The sequence below is a fragment of the Stegodyphus dumicola genome, chromosome X2 (assembly GCF_044657685.1).
Source record: "Stegodyphus dumicola isolate Sdum_Otavi_A_Nest chromosome X2, ASM4465768v1".
NCBI lineage: Eukaryota > Metazoa > Arthropoda > Arachnida > Araneae > Eresidae > Stegodyphus > Stegodyphus dumicola.
Genome location: NC_140781.1, coordinates 88,079,302 through 88,103,028, shown reverse-complemented (window position 1 = coordinate 88,103,028; position 23,727 = coordinate 88,079,302). Strand labels below are relative to the sequence as shown.

The 23,727-nt window shown below is 33.5% G+C and overlaps 1 protein-coding gene across 2 annotated transcripts in view; it reads left to right on the top strand.

Annotated features, from left to right (window-relative positions):
- The window catches only part of LOC118187809 (putative polypeptide N-acetylgalactosaminyltransferase 10), a 301,999-nt gene that overhangs the window by 167,799 nt on the left and 110,473 nt on the right, over window positions 1-23,727 (top strand). For both annotated transcript variants that reach the window (XM_085809137.1, XM_035358083.2), the window contains exon 5: window positions 16,046-16,234. In XM_085809137.1, the coding sequence (XP_085665263.1) occupies window positions 16,046-16,234 (189 nt within the window). The remainder of the gene's footprint in view (window positions 1-16,045; window positions 16,235-23,727) is intronic.

Here is a 23,727-nt window from a genome sequence, read left to right as displayed (position 1 = left end):
TTACAGAGAAATGCATTCACTTTTTAAGCATACTTTGTAATTACAAAGCAATTTAACGTAAAAACTATTAAGGAATATTTTTAAGCTAAAATCAAACAATTAGATAACTGCTAATTTGGAAGAGGCAAAACCGGAAGCGCAACGTGATCTTAATTGCGTAATTAGAAGTACTCTAACCTTAAAAATGAAACGAGTATCTTATCTTATAAGGGTTGTTTGGTAACTAAAGGGACTGAAGAAAAACCCATGTTTTCTATACATGCACTTGCCTATTGTACATCTTCATGCACATAGTTATTCATCTGTTTCATTCTCGGATAGACTTACGACTTTGAAACGTGAATGAGTGCAGAGATGGTTCAGCGGTGAAATCCCTTATGAATTTCCCAAATTCTTCTGGTCAGAGCAATTTCACTGTCGAGCAATGTACTTAACTCTTCCCATATATATGTTATTAGATTTTCCTATCATCATATATGATTACGATGATAGGATTCCAATGTACAATAACTTTATCTCTTCAGTCTTCTTCCCCAAAAGTTCCAGAGTTTCGCAATAATGAGCAGAGTTCACCATGGCGCCTTTTGGCATCTTTTGGTAGATTTTAAGGAATTGAGTACCATAACTAACATGCTTTCGTAATTCATCAAGATCTTCGCTTATCAAGACAAGGCTTAAATGGGTTACACGCAATGTCTGGAGAACCTATTGGCATATACATGAGCTTTACTTTGTTAAAATACAGAGTATTGTATGTCATTCAGGAATGGTATCAAAGTGGGTTGTCGAACCTCTCTAAAGTCTCATACTGCTACCAATGTTCTGATGATACAGACAAAATGTGATATACTACCATGTGTAATAATGACCCGCAAACTCACCCTCCTTGACTGATGATATGATGCCCACTGATGAAACCACCGTATATCCTATCGTTAAGAAGTCATCATTTACGTACCAATAATCAGTTCAGTACTCAGAGACAGAAAAGGGATTCGTAGCTAAAACCAACATACGCACTCTGTAAGTGTAGCTCAAATGACTTAGGTAAAATGTCCGATGAATGCTGCTTTGTCTCACAGGGATTAGAAGCCTACGTAATGTTTATCTACTATGCAAGCGTGCCTTCAGTTTAGAGTTTGAGTTGTTTTGGGATCTGGCATATCGAATGTTACTTCTAGCTTTCGGTGATGATGATACGTGTCAAACAGTCCGCCTGTTAACACATTCTGACGTGTCCAGTCTTTGAAATGGATGTTATAAGGTATTTCTCCCGCCTTCCTAGCGTGCCTTCGTGGTGTAGTGGTCAGCACACTGATCCGGTATTTCAGAGGTCCGTAGTTCGATACTCGGCGAAGGCGTTTGCTGTTTTTCATCTTTCCGACTTCCAAAAATCTTAACGTCTCTACAGTGGTGCCCGAACTAAAAGGGTCGTGGATGATGAATCTCCACACCCAGGATTTGGCGACTGGGTCCCCTAAAAACCCCAGTCGCTTTTTAAAACGGGGAGTATATAAGGTATTTCTCCCGCCTTCCTAGCGTGCCTTCGTGGTGTAGTGGTCAGCACACTGTTCCGGTATTTCAGAGGTCCGTAGTTCGATACTCGGCGAAGGCGTTTGCTGTTTTTCATCTTTCCGACTTCCAAAAATCTTAACGTCTCTACAGTGGCGCCCGAACTAAAAGGGTCGTGGATGATGAATCTCTACACCCAGGATTTGGCGATTGGGTCCCCTAAAAACCCCAGTCGCCTTTTAAAAGGGGAAGTATATAAGGTATTTCTTTCGCCTTCCTAGCGTGCCTTCGTGGTGTAGTGGTCAGCACACTGAGCCGATATTTCAGAGGTCCGTGGTTTGATTCCTGGCGAAATCGTTGCATTTTTTCCATCTTGTCTGCTTCCCCCCAAAAACTCTAATGTCTCTACAATGTAAGAAATGAAAATAATTCTGTTAATGTGGGCTTTTTTTTCCCATGGCACCGTTGCTTCTGATATGGACGTAAGAAACATCATGTTGCCACTGGTGCGAACAACGTGCAACATTTCGTACATATGCGCAGAGATCATACTTCACTGTGACTTACAATTTTGCCTCTCTGAATAGCATCTAAATGGTGGTAAGCTCGTTATTTTTGACGTCTTGTCCATGTAATTCATGGAAGAATGGTTGACAGAGCCTCAAGAAAGTTGGACTTCAACTTCCACTCCAAATTTTAGGAAGAGCACCCCGGGAGGGGGGGGTGATCCAAGTGTCTACCACACGAGAGGACTTTCGGCTCGCCATATATAGATGAACTTGTAGATGGCATGAATAGAACCTTCACTAAACATACATACCAAGTCCGAAACGCCCAAAAAATTTCACTTTACAGAAATATATCATTGTCTTTTTTGCTTTTTCAACTTTTGCCTCAAGAAAGTGTGAATTAAAAATCTCTGGATTCACATCATTTACATAACTTCAAATGATATACTTGCTTTGCCATATGCACGTTTTTAAAATAGTTCATTCTAGATGGCGCAATTTTAGTGTTGAGCAGTGTGTTTTTAGAAACGAATTCAAAAGAACATTAAATGTGTGTGCTTAACATTTTCTCATAAAAGTGTATCAAATCCTAAATACATTCACGTCATAAAATCAAAATCTCATTTCCAACTACATTAAACAAGTTTTCTCTCTTTTCCACATCGAAAAATAATGCATTATCTTTTAAAATATTTAATAATCCTATTTCAAGTTTTGAGATTAATGATTTGAGACCAAAGGAATCATTTAGGGAAGGAATTTAAATTTCCTGCAAAACTATTAGAGAAATGAATTCTTTTGGGGCAAGATTAAAAAATATGCTTTAATGTTATTTTGTGAAATGTCATTCGAACATTTTGTAAAGCTAAGAAAGCATTACCTTTGCTTGCAGCAGTCACGCAGTTATTTTTGAACATCTCTCAAGTATACACGATATTAAGTGTTCGTTTCCCACAGTTGATTTTTTTATGCAGTGTTTAAAAATTTAATATACGTTATATCAACTAATTATTCACTTTTTTTATGCAGTGTAACTCCAATATCCCAGATATTTCTTGATCCATTTCCCAAATATAGCTGGATAGCTCCAGTTTACCACAGTGCTTGTTCTTTCTCCTCTATAACATCTTCTCTCCATTTTAGCACTGTAAGGGCAAAAATAAATTGAGTGCTTAGTTTTAGTATTTACATAAATGAAAATGTCGTTGTTTTATTTTTAATGAACTAGAAGTAGATTACGCATTTAACTAAATAAAAATAATTTCATAACTTAGTTTTAAAAACAGTTTTTCTTTGGTTTAAATCGAAAAAAATGTTATTTTGACTGTGTAATTTTTATTAATATAAAGAGTAAAATAAAATTTCATCGCTTTGGTTACACTTGATACGTATTCAGGCTACAAAAAACCAGTTATTCGTATTTTTTGAATATTTAGATAGGCTACTTCTTATGTTTTGCTTTAAGAACAAAAAACGCATGGCTATTTTAGAAATCAAATGCAATTATCACAGTAAACTCAAAAAGCATATGCAAACAAAACACAGGCATAATGTGATAGAAAGAGTTTAAGTTAGTTTAATTTTTTGTTCTCCTCGCTTCTGTTAAAATTTAGACTTATTGCACTTACAGAGATAACTAGCCAATACATGCAAAAGAAATAAAGAGAGCAGCCCTTTGTCAGAAAGGCTTTATGATGGGTATAAAGATTACCAAAGGAAATAAGTTTTAAAAAATACCAGAAACTTTGAATCATTCAGGTGTATAATTTGATGTACGACAAATTTAGCTATCGCAGCAAATTCTATATTTCAAACTACGTATTTATTCCATAACTCGAAAAACAACTGCATAGATTCTAAATTTAAATAGTTTTCTTAATTTTCTCATAAAGCATGCTTTCAAGGTTATTCTGACAAAAAAATCCATACAGTATTCTTATGGTTGTCAAAATGCACAATATTAATGAAAATGTGAGCTATTTATCTACGACTGCTTTTTTTAAAGGAATATTGAAATCATTTAAACTGAAACCTTTAAAACCAATTAAACTGAAATTTTGTTGGAAATTTTGAAAATAATAAATTCAGGTATTTATTAGAAATTTTAAATCCAATAATGTAGATATTTATAGGAAATTTTAAAAACCAATTAAAGCAGCTAACCTGTGTTATTCTTTACACCTTATCTATTCTCCATTTTGCCCAGAGGCAGTTTTGTCTTTACACACATATACTCACTTTACCCTTTTCCTAAGAGGAGAAATTTTAAATTTTTTAAAAGTATTCCATCTGCCGAAAATGCGAAATTCTCTTGGGAATCTGTATTTCTTCTATCTTCAAAAGAAAATGTGCAAGAAAATTGTCGGATTGATGTAAAGTTCTTTTATATTCTAAAATGAATATAAAGTAAATGATGTGATGAACGAAAAATAGATATCCCCCCCCCAGTTTGGAATTCTTCGTTTGCATCTTTGTTGTTGCAAACAACTCCTGATGAAGATGCAAACATTTACTGCAGTTACTAATAATTCTAAATACTAAAATCTCTTTGATAAAGAAAGAATTTATAAATAGTGTTATAGAAACATACCTAACATCTTTAATTGCAAAACAAAACATATTATTACTCTTTTGTTTTGTAATTTTTCTGCGTAGTAGTTTGTCTTACAATACCGAATAGTTGTCATTTAAAAAGATTTACCACGCACTTAGAATCATGCAGAAGAGCAGTATGTTAAAACATTATCAAATCGTTTGTGAATCAAATTTTGATTTGAATACAGTTATTCTGCAACATATAAAACTCAACTAAATCTCGGTATACAAATTGGTCAGTAACAAGGAAGAGAAACTTCTGATACCACACCTAGCAATTTCTGTTAAATGTCACTATATCTACTTTCATACATTTTACTCTGTTGAATACAGACAAAATTTGGTTGAAATCGAGTAGAAGTACAAAAACCAAATAACTGTTTTAACCATTTGTCTTAAAAATTGTGTTTAAAAAACTTGTCACTCAATTTAGGACACAGCCTAAGTAAATCGGAATATGAATCGCATGATATAGCGTTAATAAAATGTGCTAAATAAGAACTGTACCGGGTTTTGAATTATAGACCTTAAACTGGGTGGCATTCATTTATTCTTTTCAGTACCTAAAATAGCTTTAAAATCTTTTAAATAGCATGTGCTATAACCATTCTTCAATGCTACAGACAGAACTATCTTGCATTGAAATTGATTAATTCACAACCTTAATAATTGTGTCAAATTTGCCAACAGTATCTAGCTGTAAATTAGTCGTTTCGATTGATATTCCAATCCCAGTCACCCTGCAACGAGATCCTTTCAATTCCTGGATTTTTGTGATTGTACAACCGTTGCAGACTAAGACGCGTTTAACTTTTCTTAGTCTAAAAATCTTTCGAGAAGTTGGTCGTAGGGGAATAGGACTATGAAACCTATGGATTCGGTTTTCTTGCTTATTTTCAACGAAAATTATGATTGAGGTTTAACTAAGTAGTTACATTACCACTGTCTATATCTATGATATCTATGTTCAATCGCAGGCTTATTAACCTGGTCTGCTCCTGAGTACTCGTGAAGCTGTCAGTAGTCTAAAAATGGGGTTACAAATAACAACATATGCAACTCACGGCATTTTCAATTGGCGTAACTAATAAGAATTTGTAGTACTGTAATTTGCAGTTTATGTTGCTTGCTGTAGAAAGTCACTGTACTCATCTTTTGGCATAGTAATATTTTTCTGCATAAACATCATTTAGTACATGTTGTAATTCGATGAAATTAGAGATATTCACATATCAAACATGTGACCGACATTTGTGAACAGCATGCGAATTTCCTTTACCTCCCACTAAAACAAATTTTTAAAAATTGCGACCTGAAAACATCAAGTTACAGTTAAACACATTAAAAAAGAGCTTTTATGCTTTATTATTACTATCTTCAGATTCCAGTTTAAAACTTGAAATATGAAACAGTTTTAAGCTGTTGAAACCAGTAGTCCTGTCATGATGGGTAGTCATGAAAAGCCTACTACTTTAAAATTTACTTCCCAGCAATTTTAGATAACTGAGCATACAATTACCTTAAAAACGAGCTCCTTAAATTAGCACTGCCTTGCAATAGGACTAAATACTTATTATATTGATATTCTATCATGAATTAATGCCGCGTTTAAGAACAGTCTTAATTATGAAAGACTTAACCGTGCATTTTATTTTATTGATTTGCTTGCTTACCTGACTTTAAGCAAATATTGACAGCAAATGATGGGCTAAAGGTCTCTGTTTTACCAGGACAGGAGATTCCGCTAGTATTAATAAAGTCTTTTCATACAAGAGCAATTTTTCTTTCTCTTACCGAAATCTCTATCCGTTGGAAGTGTATTTCGAGAAAGTTTATAAGCATGACAAATGTTTTATTATTGCAAAACTATGAAATTCTAAATCATCATATTTAAAATTACGTGCATCAAACCAAATAAATTTTAATAATAAAAAAACACTCTTTTTCTAGTAGTTTTTTTTAAGGTAGTGTATCAACGGATTCTACCAAAAGCAACTCTCTCCCAACAGCGGCCGAGAGGACAAAAGACATTGCTAGACATTGGTATTTTGAACTGGGTTCAAATTTCAGCAAACGATCTCCCTACATGTGTACTTTTGCAGTTTTCTCCATGTATAATATCAATTAGAGCCTTTTTTTCACAAAAATGCGCACCACATCATCCATCTCTTTCCTTAGGTAAGCAGCCATACTGTGCTTTGCCATAATCTAATAAATGCAATCTAAAAGCAAACTTGCCAATAGTGTGACAGATGATATTTATAGAGATGTAATATTGAAAACAAAACTCAGATACTGTTAAGAAGGCTTATAATACAGGTATGATGGTATATAGCGCATGTAATCCGATATATAATGTATTCATTATAATAAATTGAACTAATTTCGGGCATGTCATATTATATATGTAACAATTCTGTAGATTACCTGTATTCATCATAATAAATTTAGGATGCATGGGAGAAAAGACATCAGTTAATTTTTAGTCATGGCCAAAATGATTATAGATGTGGCTGGCATACAGATGGAATGCACAGTAGAAGAACAAACTTCAGACACTGGCATAGATAACAAGACACAATTTTATTTCTTGAAAACTAAATTCTAAGCACACAAATTATCATTTACTCATCACTATTGGTGTGAGAAGCATACCACACTTTTTCGTAGCATATCACAGGTATATAATCTCAAATGTAATTATTTTGCATTTAATATATGAACTTCAGAAGCTAATGCATCATTATAAATTGCAAAAACACATTACCTAAAACTTTATCTGAAATATACAAGACTAGTTACTTTAAGGTTTTTCTCTGTGATTCCAAAGTGATATTTCATGATTTTTTCCTAACTGAATGATCATTAATCTTGAGCATCTACCTGTCTAGGAATTATCACAGTCATTACTCTTTCATCATTAAAAGAAAGGAAAAAAATCAGCAACAGGTAAATTTATCTTTCCCTTTCACTTAGATTCTTTGCCCAGCTATGAAAAATTAATAAAGAGATACACGAAAGCACTCCGCGAAAAAAGTTTCAGATTTCCAATGAAATCAATAGAAGTCCGCCTTTCCAAACGTGCCGCTTTCTTTCTTGAGCGAGGCTTTATTATTTAGGTATAACAATACACCGTTGCTATAAATGGAATGAACTGCAAACTCAGTTTAAATTCAGTGTCCTTTGTGAAGCTGTCTTATCTTACATTTAGATCATGTTTTATTATATACTGCACAAATGCATAGTCATCAGTTCAGCATTTCCTTCTACTTATTATCCATTCATTCAGATTTGTACTGAAGGGGGCTACATTTAGTTATTTAATTAAAACTAGGAATAATATATAGCAGTGTTTCTCAGTCTTCTTCACTTATCCTCTTGCAAATGTGTATAATAATTGGCATCCACTTTGTATAGATCAATAAATCTAAAGGCATAGATTAGTAAGTGTAATAAAATAAAATTTATGTACATACCTACGATAATAAGTTTTGTATTTATAAAGGATATATATCGATAAACAAAAGAAATGAAAGACGAAATCAACCATTCATATAAAATAACAAATACAGGATGCCCAAAACGTTCTTGAACAGATTTACTGTAGTATTGTGGGCACACGGTAAGAGGTTCTGCTGCACATTTTTGTCGTGTTATTTCATGTATATCAAGGTTTGTTTTCTTTTCAACACTTTGTTTTGGTTTAACATACACAAAATGTGGGGACTTGGGGATTCGAAAATCCTCATGTCACAAAAGAGTTGGACGGGACAAGCCCAAAGAGAATGTTTCGTGTAGGAGGCTGCATTATACGATTTTAGGACCCTTTTTCTTTAGAGAACAAATAATAACAGTCCGAGATTTTCTCGATGCATTTATTAATTACATTTGTACTTAGTTGGAGAACCGTCAACCAGATGTCATTTTGTCGCATGTCGAGGTTGTTAAACTTGTATCACTTTTCGCAAAACCTTTGAATACTGATCGTAAAAATGGGACCTGTATCAAAGGTATAAGTTGTTCCATATTCCCAAACAACAAGCTGTTGAAATTGCTCAGAGACTCTGTAGACACCCTGTATTTTATTGGAAATTCAGTGAAATGATATACTTATTTACTCTTGCACAACTCACTAGTGATTGGAGGTATAATGGCTGGTCAATGCTATAGTTAACCTCATATAATAACTGCTAATAGCCACTGTTATTAAGTAATAATGTGTTCACTTAGTGCCTTTTGAATTCTTGCAATGTCCACCTAAAACTTTACTCCTTTCACCCACTAGGTTGTATTCACATCCCAAGCTGAAAATCGCTAGATACACATAATATTGTTAAAAAGATGTGTATATGTATTTTATTTCTTCAAATATTTATCATAGACGTGTACTTCATTTGCAAACTCAAAATTGTTTCCAAAATAAAGAGGCAATTTTCATGAAAACAATCTTGAGAAGGGAAGGACAGATTAAAAAATAAAACTCTTATCTTTTGTAGGATTTCCCCAGAGTAAAAATTTCGATAACTAAAATATTTAATTTGTTTATTTCGTTAAACACAACAGTTGAAACATTTTTACATAAAAATTCGCAGAGGTAAGCCTAAAAACATTTCCACAGACTAAAGACGCCAGCTTAAAACAGAATGATGAATGCAGTTTTGCAAAACTATTAATCACCCTAAGCAATAAATTTTACTTTATAGCTTCTGTCTAAATTTGATCTCAAAATTCGGAAATTATGTCAGAGAAATTGTACTTCAAATTCTACGTCAGTTTCTCGTTTAATTAAAGCATGATAAGCCTTTTACCGACTGGAATGTTTTCCTTACTGAAAACGGAATAAACAGATTCTTCTAATATATCATTTTCCTTCATAGTCGAGAGAATGTTTATAAAGTTTTATAAAAATTCAGTCAACGTTCTTTTATAAAATGTTGAAAATAGATGTATATATTTAGGAATTAATGTTTATTAAAGAAATAAAGCCCGTAGCCACATCTTTCAGAAACGTTCATGTGTATCTGCTGAACACACGTACTAATAGCTCCAGAATTTACTATGCATTCATATACTGCAGCTCCACAATCCCGCCAGTTAGCCGCTTACCAAGGAAACAGCCAACTACTTCAAAAATTTGTAATAAATTGTATTCAGTATTAAGATAAATCATATAATGCTTTGCGCTTTCCAGGAGGACAAAAAAAAAGAATTTTTGATGGCCAATTTCACATCGCCTATGATTACATTCTTCAACTCGATGTAGCACGCACTTTTGCATGATAAAGATTCGTATTTTGTTCAAATGAGGAAACCGTATTTACGCCCTTTACGTGGAACATTAGCTGAATTCCCAATTGGGAAATCTTTTGGGAAACTTTTGTTGAAGAGAAATGAAGACACAATATTTCTCGGCCTCGCAGAATATTTGTTATGGGAATTATTAATGCCTTATCTTTCCGCTCTTTATAAACTATGAAGAATTGATGTTTTAAGATTTCAAGAGGAGTTCTTAAATAAAGGGCATATTTATTTAATTAAGGGGTATGTTTTCCTTACCCATTTTCTTCAACGTGAGGCAAGTTAAAATTAGACGAGGTTTGGTTCTGTTTTATATCCAAGACTCGAGCAAGAGGACGCAAGTAATGAAATGATTGTAGGAACTTCATATAGTACCTAGACTTCTTTATATATCTCCCCTAGTTGCCGAACATTAAAACCATTGAGCGTTGGTAGTTCGATCTACTTTTAACTCTCTGACTGCTGTGGCGCATATATGTGTGCAGCAAAAACCATCGGTGTGGCCTATGGGCGCAGATGCACATCCCACACAAGCCATCGATGTAGATTATGGACTTAAATGCGCTCTCGGCGATGGCTTTGGCTGTTTACTGCTGTTTCATGTGTATGGGCGAAATTTATTTCTATCGTATATGTCCAACACTCGCAGAACCCTCATACCTCGATCGTTGCTTAGCAACGAGAAAAAAATTAAATCTCGTTTATTTGGTCAGTCAATCTGCGGGCGCACGCCGCTCACGAGTAGTGCTTCAACTTAGAGCAGTTAGCAGTCAAAGGGTTAATTCTGATGAACGTGCTGAAAGCAGAGCAGTGTTCATGGTTATTCTCTATGTAACGTAAAGACAATTTTCGAGAATTTATCTTTAAACGCTCGCCAGTGCAGCTTCTAAGTATTTTGTCCTAATCCAAATAATCAGTTTCCCCCATCACATAGTACATACTAGCTCTTTATGTGTTTTGTATTCTTTAATACTGTTTACATTCTCGTTCTCCCGGACGAGGTTCAGTCGAAAAGGAGAGCAAAACTTAAAATCTGATTAGCATTCTTCTCTGCAATGTAAACTTTACGTAAGTGGGATAAATCTGAGATCAAGATTAACTGCGCTATTTTATAACTCATTCATTAAATAAATATTGAAATAAAGAGGCTGATTAATGTTACACTAAGAGAAAGAATAACGTTAAGCAGGGAAAGATGATTATCATAAAACAGGAAAATAATTCCGAATACATGCTAGAAATAAATGCTGGTGAAAGATTAACTAGTAAAAATAGAAAATGAAAGCAGTATAAAGTACTGCCCCTTAAAGAAACCACGTAGGAAACGTCACAGAAAATTTAACCGTTTGTTTAATTTACACAATCAGATTTACTCAGGGTGCCAGGCCTAATATTCTAATACTATTTATTCCTGCTCACCAGAGGCCAAGCGGTAAAGTCGGTGAACACTAGTAGTTCGGTTCGAAGCTAGAATCCCGCGAAAGGGCTACTGGATGGAAGTGTTCGTTGTTTTCCTCATGGGCAACATCTATACGGGCGAGTTTTCCTTAGAAAGGTCTTCCACGAAGGCATCCCTTCCGTAAGGCAGATAGCTATTGAGGCTTTGCCGTAATCACATAAACCATACCAAATAATTTATTCCTAATATTTATTATTTTTCTTTTTGTTTCATTAAACATTCGATAGCAAATTAAAAGATTTTTAAAGCTATGTAACCTATTGCAATCAACGTATATGCAAGAGCACACCATGGAATCGCAGTTTTAAAATTAAAAATGAAAAAAGATGAATCAGCAGCAGCAGATCAGATTGCTTGATTATGACTTGACGGAGGACTTTTTAAGAAACGCTTTGGTCTCGGTTTGCTTTACACAGAAGAAAACCACGAAATCTCAATGTAACCAGCCCTTTCAATTACCAATTATCAGCATTTTGCGTCTATAGCCACTAGCCACTAGGCCCACCTAGTAAAGATGTAATATGTTCATTACCCTAGCTAGCTATGTGTAATTTGCTTCATGTTACACCTAGCTAATGTCCAAATATAAACATAGACAGCATTCTAATAGAAATTTCATATCACATTTTTATCGAAATGCTTTTAATGAACTTAATTTTGAATGAACTTTTAATTCAATTAATAAAGTTTTAAGGATTCGAAACAGCCTTATCTCTAACACGGAAGAAAAGCAAGCACATGATTTTTATGACATTTATGCATAAAAGAACATCGTTCTATATTGTTTATCGCATAAATTCATTTTAATTTCAAACTTGTTGAAGATCAAGTGCTAAGCCGTCATTTTGTGCAGGGACGAACATTCAGATCTCTAGACCTGAATCTATATCAGTTCTGACTATGATGCTACCTAAAATAATTGTTTTGGTTTAGTTTAAATGATTATGGCAAAGTACACTAGGCTCTCTGCCTAAGGAGAGGGGTGCCTTCGTGGAGGACTTTCAAAGGGAAACTAGCTCGTATACACGTTACGCACGGGGAAAACCACAAAAACACCCATGCCACCATCCCGTTCGCCTCGAATTGAACTACCAGCGTTTAGCGATTTTAGCGCTCAATCTCTGCTGAAGCCCTAAAATAATAGATATACAGAGATAAGATAGCGTTGCTAAATAATTAAAGAGAAGCTAAAGAGGTTCCGGATAAGAATAACACAAATTTAAAGTATTTTTGCAGCTTACTCTAAAATTCATATTTAATTAAAATTTATACCAGAATATTACTCAGTTTGTATTTTTCTGGCGTGAACTTACTACTTAGGTCCCACTGTGGCTAATCATGTGAAGATTTGCTTTAGCTCTTTTCTCGCACATGTGTGCAGTTTCTTTAAAAATTGAATTTAACAGTCGAAGCTAAATTTTCTTGAAATTATAACGACTAACGGTGTCTATCTACATAATTAACGACTGGTACGCCAATTAAAATTAAGTCAAACAGTAACCTTATTTTTGCCTAGAATTTGAACAAAACTATCGATTTCGAGGACAATCAGACACAGTTCCCCTCTTTTTCAGAAGCAAACACTTTCCGTAAAATTAGAGGAACGGCGACCGTACTTATTTCGAAAGCAAAGGCAGAGCAAACGGAACAAGAATATAGTGCCATTTGTTATGGAAAATGGCAATGAAACGTAAAAAATTAAGTTATTAGAATTCTAAAAGCGTTAGGAAGGACTGGATAGGAAATTAATATCCTTAACTAAAGAAGGTAAAGTTTTATGAATATGAGAATCTTCAATGAAATCCAGTTCACCAACTACAGAAGCATTTTTGCAGAATTACAATCAAAATGGTGATTACGTTTCCACCTATTATTAATTTAAATTTTTTTTTGCAGAACTACAATGAAAATTGTGATTAGGTTTTCATCTTATTAGCTATGAAATTTTTTTTATTTCTCCTCCGACATAAGATTCGTGCTTCATGAAGCGAAATTTTTACGCTCTTTTTGTTTCGAAGATATATATCCAAGCTACAGATTCTCCAAGAATTAAAGTCAGAAATGGAATCTTTAAAAATCGAACAAAGAATTTTGCTGATAAGTGAGAAAATGCACACAAACTTTGCAGAGACCATTAGCTATTTTACTTCGAAATATGGTTTAGGTTGGTTTGGTTTAATTCATTACGGCAAAGAACTGGTGGGCTGTCTGCGTAAGGAAAGAGATACCTTCATGGAGTACCTTTTTAAAGAAAACTGGCTCGTGTCCACGTTATGCATAGGAAAAATTACGAAAATGCCCATGAAGCCAGCTCATTCGAACTCCAGGATCGAACTACCAGTGTTCAACGACTTATTCGCTCCTCCGCTGGTGGGTCACTTCGGAAGATGAGATGTGAAAAATGTGCAATACCCTCGCCGAGACTCGAACTCCAGACTTTCCGAATTCTAGCCCGACCTGTTTCCACTTATAACACGAAGCTTTGCGGTAAGAAGGGAGAAAGTACCCCCACTTAAAAGGCGACTAGGGGAGGCGCAAAATCCTAGTAGTCACGATTCACATCCACCAAAGTTTAGTTGGACTTTCAGGCATTTTATTTCGGAGCGGCAGACGTGAAAAATACGCACTGCCTTCACCGGGACTAAATGTTGATCCTTATATTGCTAGCCGGAAATGGTTACTATTATTTCACGGAGGCACGCTCTAAAAAAGACGAAAATACCCTACAAGTTGAATCCCTACAATCTTACATCTCTTAGAAGGATGAAATGAAAACCTACACTGCTTTGTCATAAAATTTGCACAACTCTCTAGACTGAGTGAATACGTGACTAAAACAGTCATAAATGAAATTATCAACTTAAGTTAAGTGATAATAAAACTTAAATGAAATGTTACAAAATGAGTCAAATTTTAGCCTACTGTTTTTTCATCGTAGTACTTGCTTTTAATAATACATCTAAGCTTTTCGATATCTTTAGCTTGTGGAACGTTGAGAGTCCTGTTTGATTTAGACAAAAAATTAATTATGTGGTTGCTAAGATAACCGAATATATTCTTCGTATGTATTTTCACGTTCCGATATAGAAAAATGGTTCGTGTTCATCATGTTTGATAAAAAGAATCAAATTTTCTCTTATACAAAAAGAACGAGACTGGTTTAGGAACATTTCCTACTTCGTCTAAGGTGTGCCTATCATTACTTTTCTAGCGACTTTTCTTTAGGCTTTATCTTAAAGCGCGCAGGGACAAGCTGAAGAATGTTAAATGATAATACTTAGTACCACCTCTGGGATTAAGAACAAGCATAAAATGCGATTCATCATGTAGGATCAGTTTCTGCCTACTTTCGTACGCAATCTATTGCTTATAAATTTTATGGCAATTTTTTTGGCTCTCATTTCTTGCCTTTTTTTTTCTTTTCTTTTTCGTTTTGTATTTTGGAGATGTTGCTCTGGTAGAGGATTTTCAGCCTTATCTTCCTTAATATTATTAGCACTAGATTTTGGCAGCTTCAATGTTTTAAGCAACTTCACATTGTTTCGGCACAGAATTCCCTTCAACCATTTGCATGAGCTGTTGCCTCTTTTCCCCAGCTCATTCCCAAATTTCTGACTCATATTAACGCTTTCATACTCTTCATAATGTTCAAAACTTCGAGAAAAACTTCGTTTCTTTTACCATCATAATTATAAAAAAAGTGTTGTTTTGTTCTAAATAGCTTTCATTAAATGAGTTAATTAACGTAAAAAAACGGTTCTAGTATGTAACTGAAATTGTTTTGAAATGAAAGAACCATTGTTACCATGGAAACTCGAAAATTTTGCATATTTATTTTTATTGGCTCGTGTTTAAGTGATGTAATTTTCCCTTTCTTATGGAGGGAGCCGTTTTTATATCAAATATAGCTATGGAAATTACAGTGCAGTGCCCAACAGTTCTAACGACTGCTACATTCAACACTTATTTTAGTAGTATTTTGCGTTCTTTTATGTGTGAAGCCCGCGTAGATATAATTGTAATTAAAGTAACTGCCATAGTGAATTTCCGTAAGAAAAGCGGTTTTATGCATTTTTGCTTGAATTTACTGCCATGAATTGTAAATTCATTGAAATAGGAATTTATTAAGAATACTAACGTTTGGGTTCTTCTGTAGATCAACTTAAAGTGCATTCAATATAGTTGCACAGTTTTTTTTATACTAAAAATACTAAAAAAATGGTTCTGAGCTTTGAGTTCCCTGTTATTTGTGCGTCTATATTTTCTCTGTGTGTCTTTGTGCATACATACATATATATACTGATATCCAAAATTAATTTTACATGCCAAAACATAATGATATTTCACGAATTAACCTTTTCATTTCTTTATGCAATTATTAAAACGCAAACTTAATTATCATTGCGCAGTCCGATTTAATGTAATTGGTTTTATTTTCCAGCTTAACCCTGTGTTATTGATTTTTACATCATGTCCTCAAACACGTATTTAAAAACGCATACAAACTACGAGATTTATCCCAAACACGCGGAGAAGAAAGTTAATTACTGTTAAACTTTTGAATGATTTGCATGCGTAAAATTGGTTTCTAATTAATTGTGTTTAAAGTTTTCTGAGATAAAGAAAAATACCCAAATTATTTTTTAATTTCGTATTTATTTATTTATTTCAGCTCAGTTGAAAATAGCCTTGGACCAATACGTCAGACAGCATTTTTCTAATGTTCGAGTAGTTAGGGCAAATAAAAGGGAAGGCCTAATACGAGCCAGACTTCTTGGCGCCAAAGCGGCTAAAGGCGACATTCTTGTGTTCTTAGATTCTCACACAGAAGCCAACGTCGACTGGTTGCCGCCGTTGCTTGGTAGGTATACAAATTTCTAATTCAATACTCATTAGGTAATGCAAATACAGCTAACTGGATTCTAATTATGCAAATACGGTAATCTGATTTTTACGCAAAGTTTGATGATGATGTGCACTTTTGAAAAAGTACGGGACTGTGAGAATTTAGCCTGTTTAAATACGAATTTCTCTGCCCTACACTAAAACAAATCTATTTTCATGTATCAAACTAATCAATGAAGCAATTTATATTTAAACGAATGAAACTTTCTAATATGCGATGCTGAGGAAAAATTATTTGAACACAACATGCACATTTTTTGTTTGTTCCTTTCGTTTTTAACTTTAGAATTGTTTGCACTATTATAAATAATAGGCTTTAAAGAATTTTCAAGCTTTAAAATAATGTACTCATACAGTGCATATGCATTTAGAAATTAGATCATTGAGTTTGATATTTGTATGAAGTTTATTAGGATTTTTCATTTCAAATCATAAATTATGCATTTTTATTAATATGCAAAAAAAAAATTATAATCGTTTCGGAACACATGGAACTTAATACATTAAAGTAAAAAAGAAAAAATCAAAAAAAAAAAAAATAAATAAATAAATAAATAAATAAAAATAAATAAATAAATAAAGCAAAAAATCAATGCATCAAAGACTGCAAGAATAAAACACAAAATTTCAAAATTAAAACAAAGTGTTATATACCTCGTAGCATCTCTTCAGTGGGTTGATGTCCCAAGATAATATAATAGTGCATCCATGTTTCCAAACTACATATTGACTGCCAAAAATTAATTAAAACCTATAAATTCCTACGGTTTTGCACATAAAGTGGCCAGTGTTATTTATTCTTTAGTGTAGTTTTTGAGCATAAAGTACCTTATAGCATTAGTTCGTTAATATATGTCCATTGGGTAATATTTGAACACTAAACACAGTCCAACCAAAATTGATTAGCTAACAAATTTAAACAATAAATTACATCACAAGGTAAATATATAAATTAATTAAATGCAGTAAAGCAATCAAAAAAAGGAATCTAGTTATAAAAAACGGACCCTAAAATTTGTAATTACCCTAGATTTCAGTGTCCGGAGTCATGTCATTGTGTGTTTGTGTGTTTCTATTTTTTTATTTGTTTATTTTCTTATGATTTGTTAAATCAGATTCTTGTCCTGTTTCATTTTTTAAATTTTCCTCCCCCCTTTTTTTGTTTTGATTTGATATATCGAATTCCAGCTGTCTCTGAAAGATTACAACTACCCCCTTTTTTGTATTATTCTTACTACACTTGCTGCAGCGTTTAACGAGTTATTTAGTTCCCGGATTTGTGTGAATTTTTTTCATTTACTGCTATTTTAATGCTTATTAGCAATACATAGTACCTTTCAACATGTATATAAGGCAATGGGTTTTAAACCTCCAACATAAGCAATACAGAAACTTCTATGAAATATATGATTGGGCAGTCTCTTAAAGTGTATTTTGTGTCATTTAGCGAAATAACAGAAATTTTTAAATGCATTGAATTACAGGCTTTTGACGGTAAAATGAAAACAAATTGATAAGCACTAACAGTCATTAAGTTATTCAGTGAAACTACAAACATACTTTAAAGGAGAGTAAAGAACCCTTTTGGTTATCATACGAGCGCTACGTTACGTATTCGAGAGAATATAAAATTTGAGAATATATAGTAATAGCAACTGGAGTAGTAGTCAAGAACGGTAGGAGGTTGTCACCTCTTATGCAAGTTTAGTAAGGATTTGGTAAAACTGGATTACACAAAAATATAGAAAAATGGGAAAATATTTATATTTATTCTTCTTGAAACAATTTTGATATATATAAATTTATCCAGTTAGTTTTCTAAGATTTCAGAATAGTTACTTTTGAAAAGCTGATGTTCATTTAAATAAAACACAGGGTAATTCAAGAAACATTCGGTGAACATTAAAAAAAAATGTGTTTCAATGACCATACTAAAATGTACTGTATTAAACCAAAAAATTCATATAATTATGGAGGAAAAAAAGATTGTTTTAGTTTAATCATAACAAAGCTTGGTTCGGTTATGCGCTTGTGAACAAGGATGTTTTCGAGGAGAAAGTTCTGAGATAAACTATACTGGACTTCATATATGCGTAAAACTACAGAAACATTAAACACTACGGAACAGAAATGGATGAAAACCCAAGGAAAAATACCGGTGTTTCGTGACCTAGCACCTCAGTCACTCGTTGAAAGGTTAAACAATTTATTTCAATTTTTTTTTTTTTTTTTTTTTTTTTTTTTTTTTTACAGTCACAACCAGTTATTTGAATTTAATCTTAACAATGAATATCATCTGAGAACACCAGAATCACTTAACTGATGAAGATAAACTAAGAATTTAGTTCACAGCAGGATAGTAATTACCAAATTAGTGAACTCTATCAACATTTTCAACAAAAGTCATCCTAATATTTCACAAATGAGCGAGGTGAAGAAAGTATCTAAAACACTCCAGAACTCAGGAACATGCATTTATGTACCCATGGCTGTACATAACAAGTGCGTTTTTGTATATCTACTGTTAATGAATTAATATATGTATCCCAACCTAGGTAGCATGCATTCGTAAATTGCACGAGAAAAATACGTGCAATTTACGAATGGCCTTTCGTATTTCAAGTTGAACGTAAAAATATTATGAAAAGTGTCCAGGAAAAAATAGTAAATATTTACGTATATTTTTGTGTTATAATATAAGTAAGTTTTACGTAAAATTTAGGTATATTTATGCGAAAGACTGCGGTTCCTTCGTAACTTTTACGTATAATATACGTAAATTTCAGGGATTTACGTATTTAGTACAAATTTACGTATATTTATCGCATATACGTAAAATTTTCCAATTTGTTGCTTCACATATGCGTATACGTTAAGCAAAAATTAACGTAAATCTTCCCGATTTTTTACTGTATATAACGTATATATTTGATAATTCACGTAGATATTCCCCGTATTTTACGATACAAAAACGTATATATTTGATAGTAATTTACCTAAATCTCCCCTGTGTTTTCTTTGCATATGCGAATGACTTTGGTAAACATTTAGTTCGATGTCTTCTCGTCTTTCTCGTCTGCTGGGCCAACCAGCAGCCGAGCGGTAAAGTCGCTGAACACTGCTAGTTCGGTCCGAGGTTCGAATCTCGCGCACGGGCTGGCTGCATGGGTGTTTCTAGTGTGCTTTGCCATAATTAAATTAAATACACACATGTTATGATTAAAAGTGAAAATGGCATTTTTATATCAAATTTTTACATATCCGCCTTTTAAGTATGTACAGCAAAATGGAATATATATTTAACTGGAAAATTTAAATGCACTAGTAAATGAAAAAATAAATTCTATTCAAAACTTAAGTTACATTTAAAGGCTGAAAATCACTTTTAATATTTTATATTTCATTTCAAAGTAACTAAAAATTATGCAGTAAATTTCGTAAACATGAATTCTATGTTTTAAATGAATTAATGCTACTGTTCATTTACATAAGAAAATATCCTTTAGTAGAACAAATTATTTATTTAAAGTGTTATTTAGCAAATAATGAATTTAGTAAATAACTGTAGCAAACGCAGTTGTTTACTAAATTACAATACACTTAATCACCAAATTCTTAAATGAATGTAACACAAAACAAAATATCATACATTTAGCTTATTTTAATGAGGACGCATGAGGAAAATATTATATTTTAATGAGCATGCTAAATTTTAAAATTGTTAAATATAGACCAGGAGAGCTATTATAGAAAACTTACCTTTTCCTATAGTTACGAAGCTGATTTTTTTGCTTACTTGCCTTGAAGGTGAATGTTTAATGTCCCAAATATTGCATTTATATCTTCAGATAACACGCAAATATATATATATTCATTTGTTAAAATTAAGTCTATCAAAAACATGTTAAACAAAATATTATTAATTAGCATCTGTAAGTTAATCGAGTAACTTCTGTTTTAAAAATTTTCGGCATACAGTTACAGACATAATTATGATATGTAGAAATTTTACCTTTAACCGTCAATCTTGCAATGCATTGTAATCTATTATTGTTATCATTCTCAGTTTTAAATCTTATAAATATATTAGATCAGTGCCAAAAGTTCACTGCTTTATCGAAGTATTTTTAAAATGTTCCTTTTTTTTTACAATGTAACTGATAATTTCCTAAACAAATTATAATTTCATAAAATTATGCAAATTCAAAATTATCTAAATATGTTCTTGATTTTATTTTATATACAATATGGAATTTAAAAAAATTAATTTGTTTAGGAATAATTTGATGTTTTTAAATATTTATGTCATGTGACTTTTTCTCCAACATAAATGTACATGTTGATGTGAACATACTAATTATTAATTCAGAAATCAAACAACAAAAATCAGCGTTATATTTTCAAAATTTTCACAAGACTAGTTTCGATGGTTTTACCGAACCACCATCCTCAGCTGCAAAACTGCAAATGAACAAGATAGGAAATAATGATTAGATTCATTATTTCTGAATAGCATAATTTTGTTCAATAATAAATTTCAACATGACTGACTGACTGACTGGCAGGTTATTACCGGCAATGCAGTCCTGTGAACTGCGTATCCGGCTCTATTAAACTAGCCATAATGGCTACATCACGATAAGTCAATCGTCACGTAAATACATTACTAGGAAGTGGCAAAAAGAGGGGACCAGCATCATTCGGTCAGGAGAGTCAAGGATCATGGACAGAGGTAGAGACGTTGTCATATAATGCAATACAAACTCTCTTCAAATATATACGAAATTTATCAAGTGGGGAAGTTTGAGTTATAGAGGTGGGCCGCGAATGGACGTAGGTCCTTATCCTCCATTAATATGACGTAGTTGAGAGTCTGGAAAATATTCATGTGATCACACTTACGTGCCTTATCATAAAAGTGCCTATTAAGTTCGCGTATGTGCTCCTCAAGTGTATCCAGCCGCAAGTCATGGTGAAGAGTTAAGTTACTAACATACATATGCGCGTTAGTAATAGTACGAATATGTGATGACTGGCCTAATAATGGTGAGGTAAATTAAACGCTTTCTTCTTAGGTCAAGACTTGAAAATTTCCCTAGAAGGGGCTTTAAGCTATTAATAACATGGAACGCCTTTTTTCGAACATGTGTGATGTGGTCCTTCCAGGTAAGTTGTTCATTAATTACTATACCAAGATAAGTGACTTTTCGAACTTTTGGGAACTACTTCATTAAATAATGTAATATTCGCATGCACAGGCGTCTTGGTGTGTTTTCGTCGCACTATGAGCAAGTTAGATTTTGGGGCGTTTATGGATATTCTCTAATTTGTGCACCAGTTCTCAATGCTAGGTATGATGTTCTGCAGCTTACGAATAGCGAAATTTGCATTTGCGGACTTAACGGCCAAGGCCATGTCGTCCGCGTAACATCCCAGGAAGAAATTGTTATCTAGCTGCGACATAGGAAAATCTGCTACAAACAATAGATACAAAATTGGACCTAAAATGGATCCCTGAGGGAGCCCTGCATTTATTGGCCTGACGCTAGAATGATCTTTTCCAATAGCCACCGGAAAAGTTCGATCTTGGATGAAGGACACAATGAGCTGGATTAGCTCTCTCTATATATTATAATGGATTAATTTGTAGATAAGTCCCTCATGCCAGACGCGGTCCAAAGCTTTCGCCACGTCTAGCATGAGGATTGCCACATTCTGTTTCTTATGAAGTGCATAGGAATGTTTTTCTCTCTTTCATTCCGGTGGAGTGGTGTCTGGTTCACCCGGGTACCTGAGCATAAGCCCTACCCCATGTAGAATACTTTGAAAGTTTCGAATGTTAATAAGCGAAACCTAACCTAAAATTTCATTTTTTTAAATAATTTTTTTAATTTTTTATTTTATTTTTTATTTTTAAATTTTTTTAATTAATTAATAATTTGATATAGACTACTACTATTTAAGCCAGAAAGCCGTCGAGCTGGTGAATGAGCCCTGGAATGCAATTGTTAGTGCATGTGAAGGAAGTGCGAAAGCAATGGTGCCAAACATTAGGATATTATAAGTTACAAGTAGAAGGAATTCAAGATACATAAATAATCAATAAGAATATACGACATACAGAGCCATTGAGTACAATTATACAAGGTCACATAATCCATACATTAAGGATCGCAAGAGGTCTATCCTTGTTGCATAGATCATTATAATCATAGTCTGGAATTTTAATTGCAGGATTGCAGAGACTAGTCTGCCTTTCGTGAAATTTTTCCGCAATTTGATAATAATATGATCTTAATGCTCGAATACCCAGTTCTTCATGTATCCTATTCTTTCTGAGATACTACTCAGCATTGACAATCTGTCTGAGGGTGGAGTTCTGAGCAACTTGTAGCTTTCCTCTGCACTTATTGCAAGAGTAGTCCCACACGGGACATGCATAACAAAGTAGTGGACGGAGAATGGATTTATAAATGAGTAATTTGTTGTCTATAGATAAAACACTGTTTCGAGCAATTAAGTGGTAGAGTCTAGCTTTACGTGCTCGAAACTTCTGAATACTAGCTGTAATGTGTGGGTTCCATGAAAGTGTTTTACTGAGGATCACCCCAAGATAAGGGACTTGCTTGACCCAAGGAATAGAGTTCCCGTAGAAAAGAAGATTTCTCTTGAATTTTGTCTTCCTAGTAAATAGGATGGCTTTAGTTTTATCGATGTTAACTTTAATTTTCCATTGTACAAGCCAAATCTCCAGTGCATGTATGTAATTTTGTAAACGTTGGATAACTGAACCAGCAAATGCACTTTGTGAGAGGATCACTGTGTCGTCTGCATACATAGCTAGTGTTGTGTTATGCGTCGTGGGCATGTCGTTCACGTAAATATTAAAGTAGGTTGTTTTTCTCTCTTCTCAGGAAAATACCTTATATATATCTCCCTGTGTTTACTTGCGCTGAACTCCCAGGGGGGGGGATTCTTTCACTCATACGTAACAAAGTGTCCATCTCCTGACCCTGATGAAAAGACTTCTTTTACCTCTTTGTCCACTGGAGCGACCTTCGAGGCTGCAACCGGAATCGTTAACAAAGGCACAGGATTTCATAACGGATATGAAAACTATTGCACTCTGAAAACTCATCCTAGACAAAGAACCTTTATGAAGAACTTTTCACACTGGAAAAAAATATTTGCATACCCTTCTTTCAAGTTTGTGGAAAAAGGAAAATAAAGTAAAATGCCAGAAATACACTAAATATTTTGGATAATAAACTTCATTTTCAGTCTTTTTAGAATTCGTATAATATCCGTAAAAGTGACGAATGAAACATGCCATAAAGGCGGTTTTTTTTTTCAGTGTATTCGGATTCGCATAATTTTTGTAAAAGTAACGATAAAAAGTCAACAGTATCTTCAGCCTTTTTTATTCGTAGAAATTTCGTAAAAGTAACG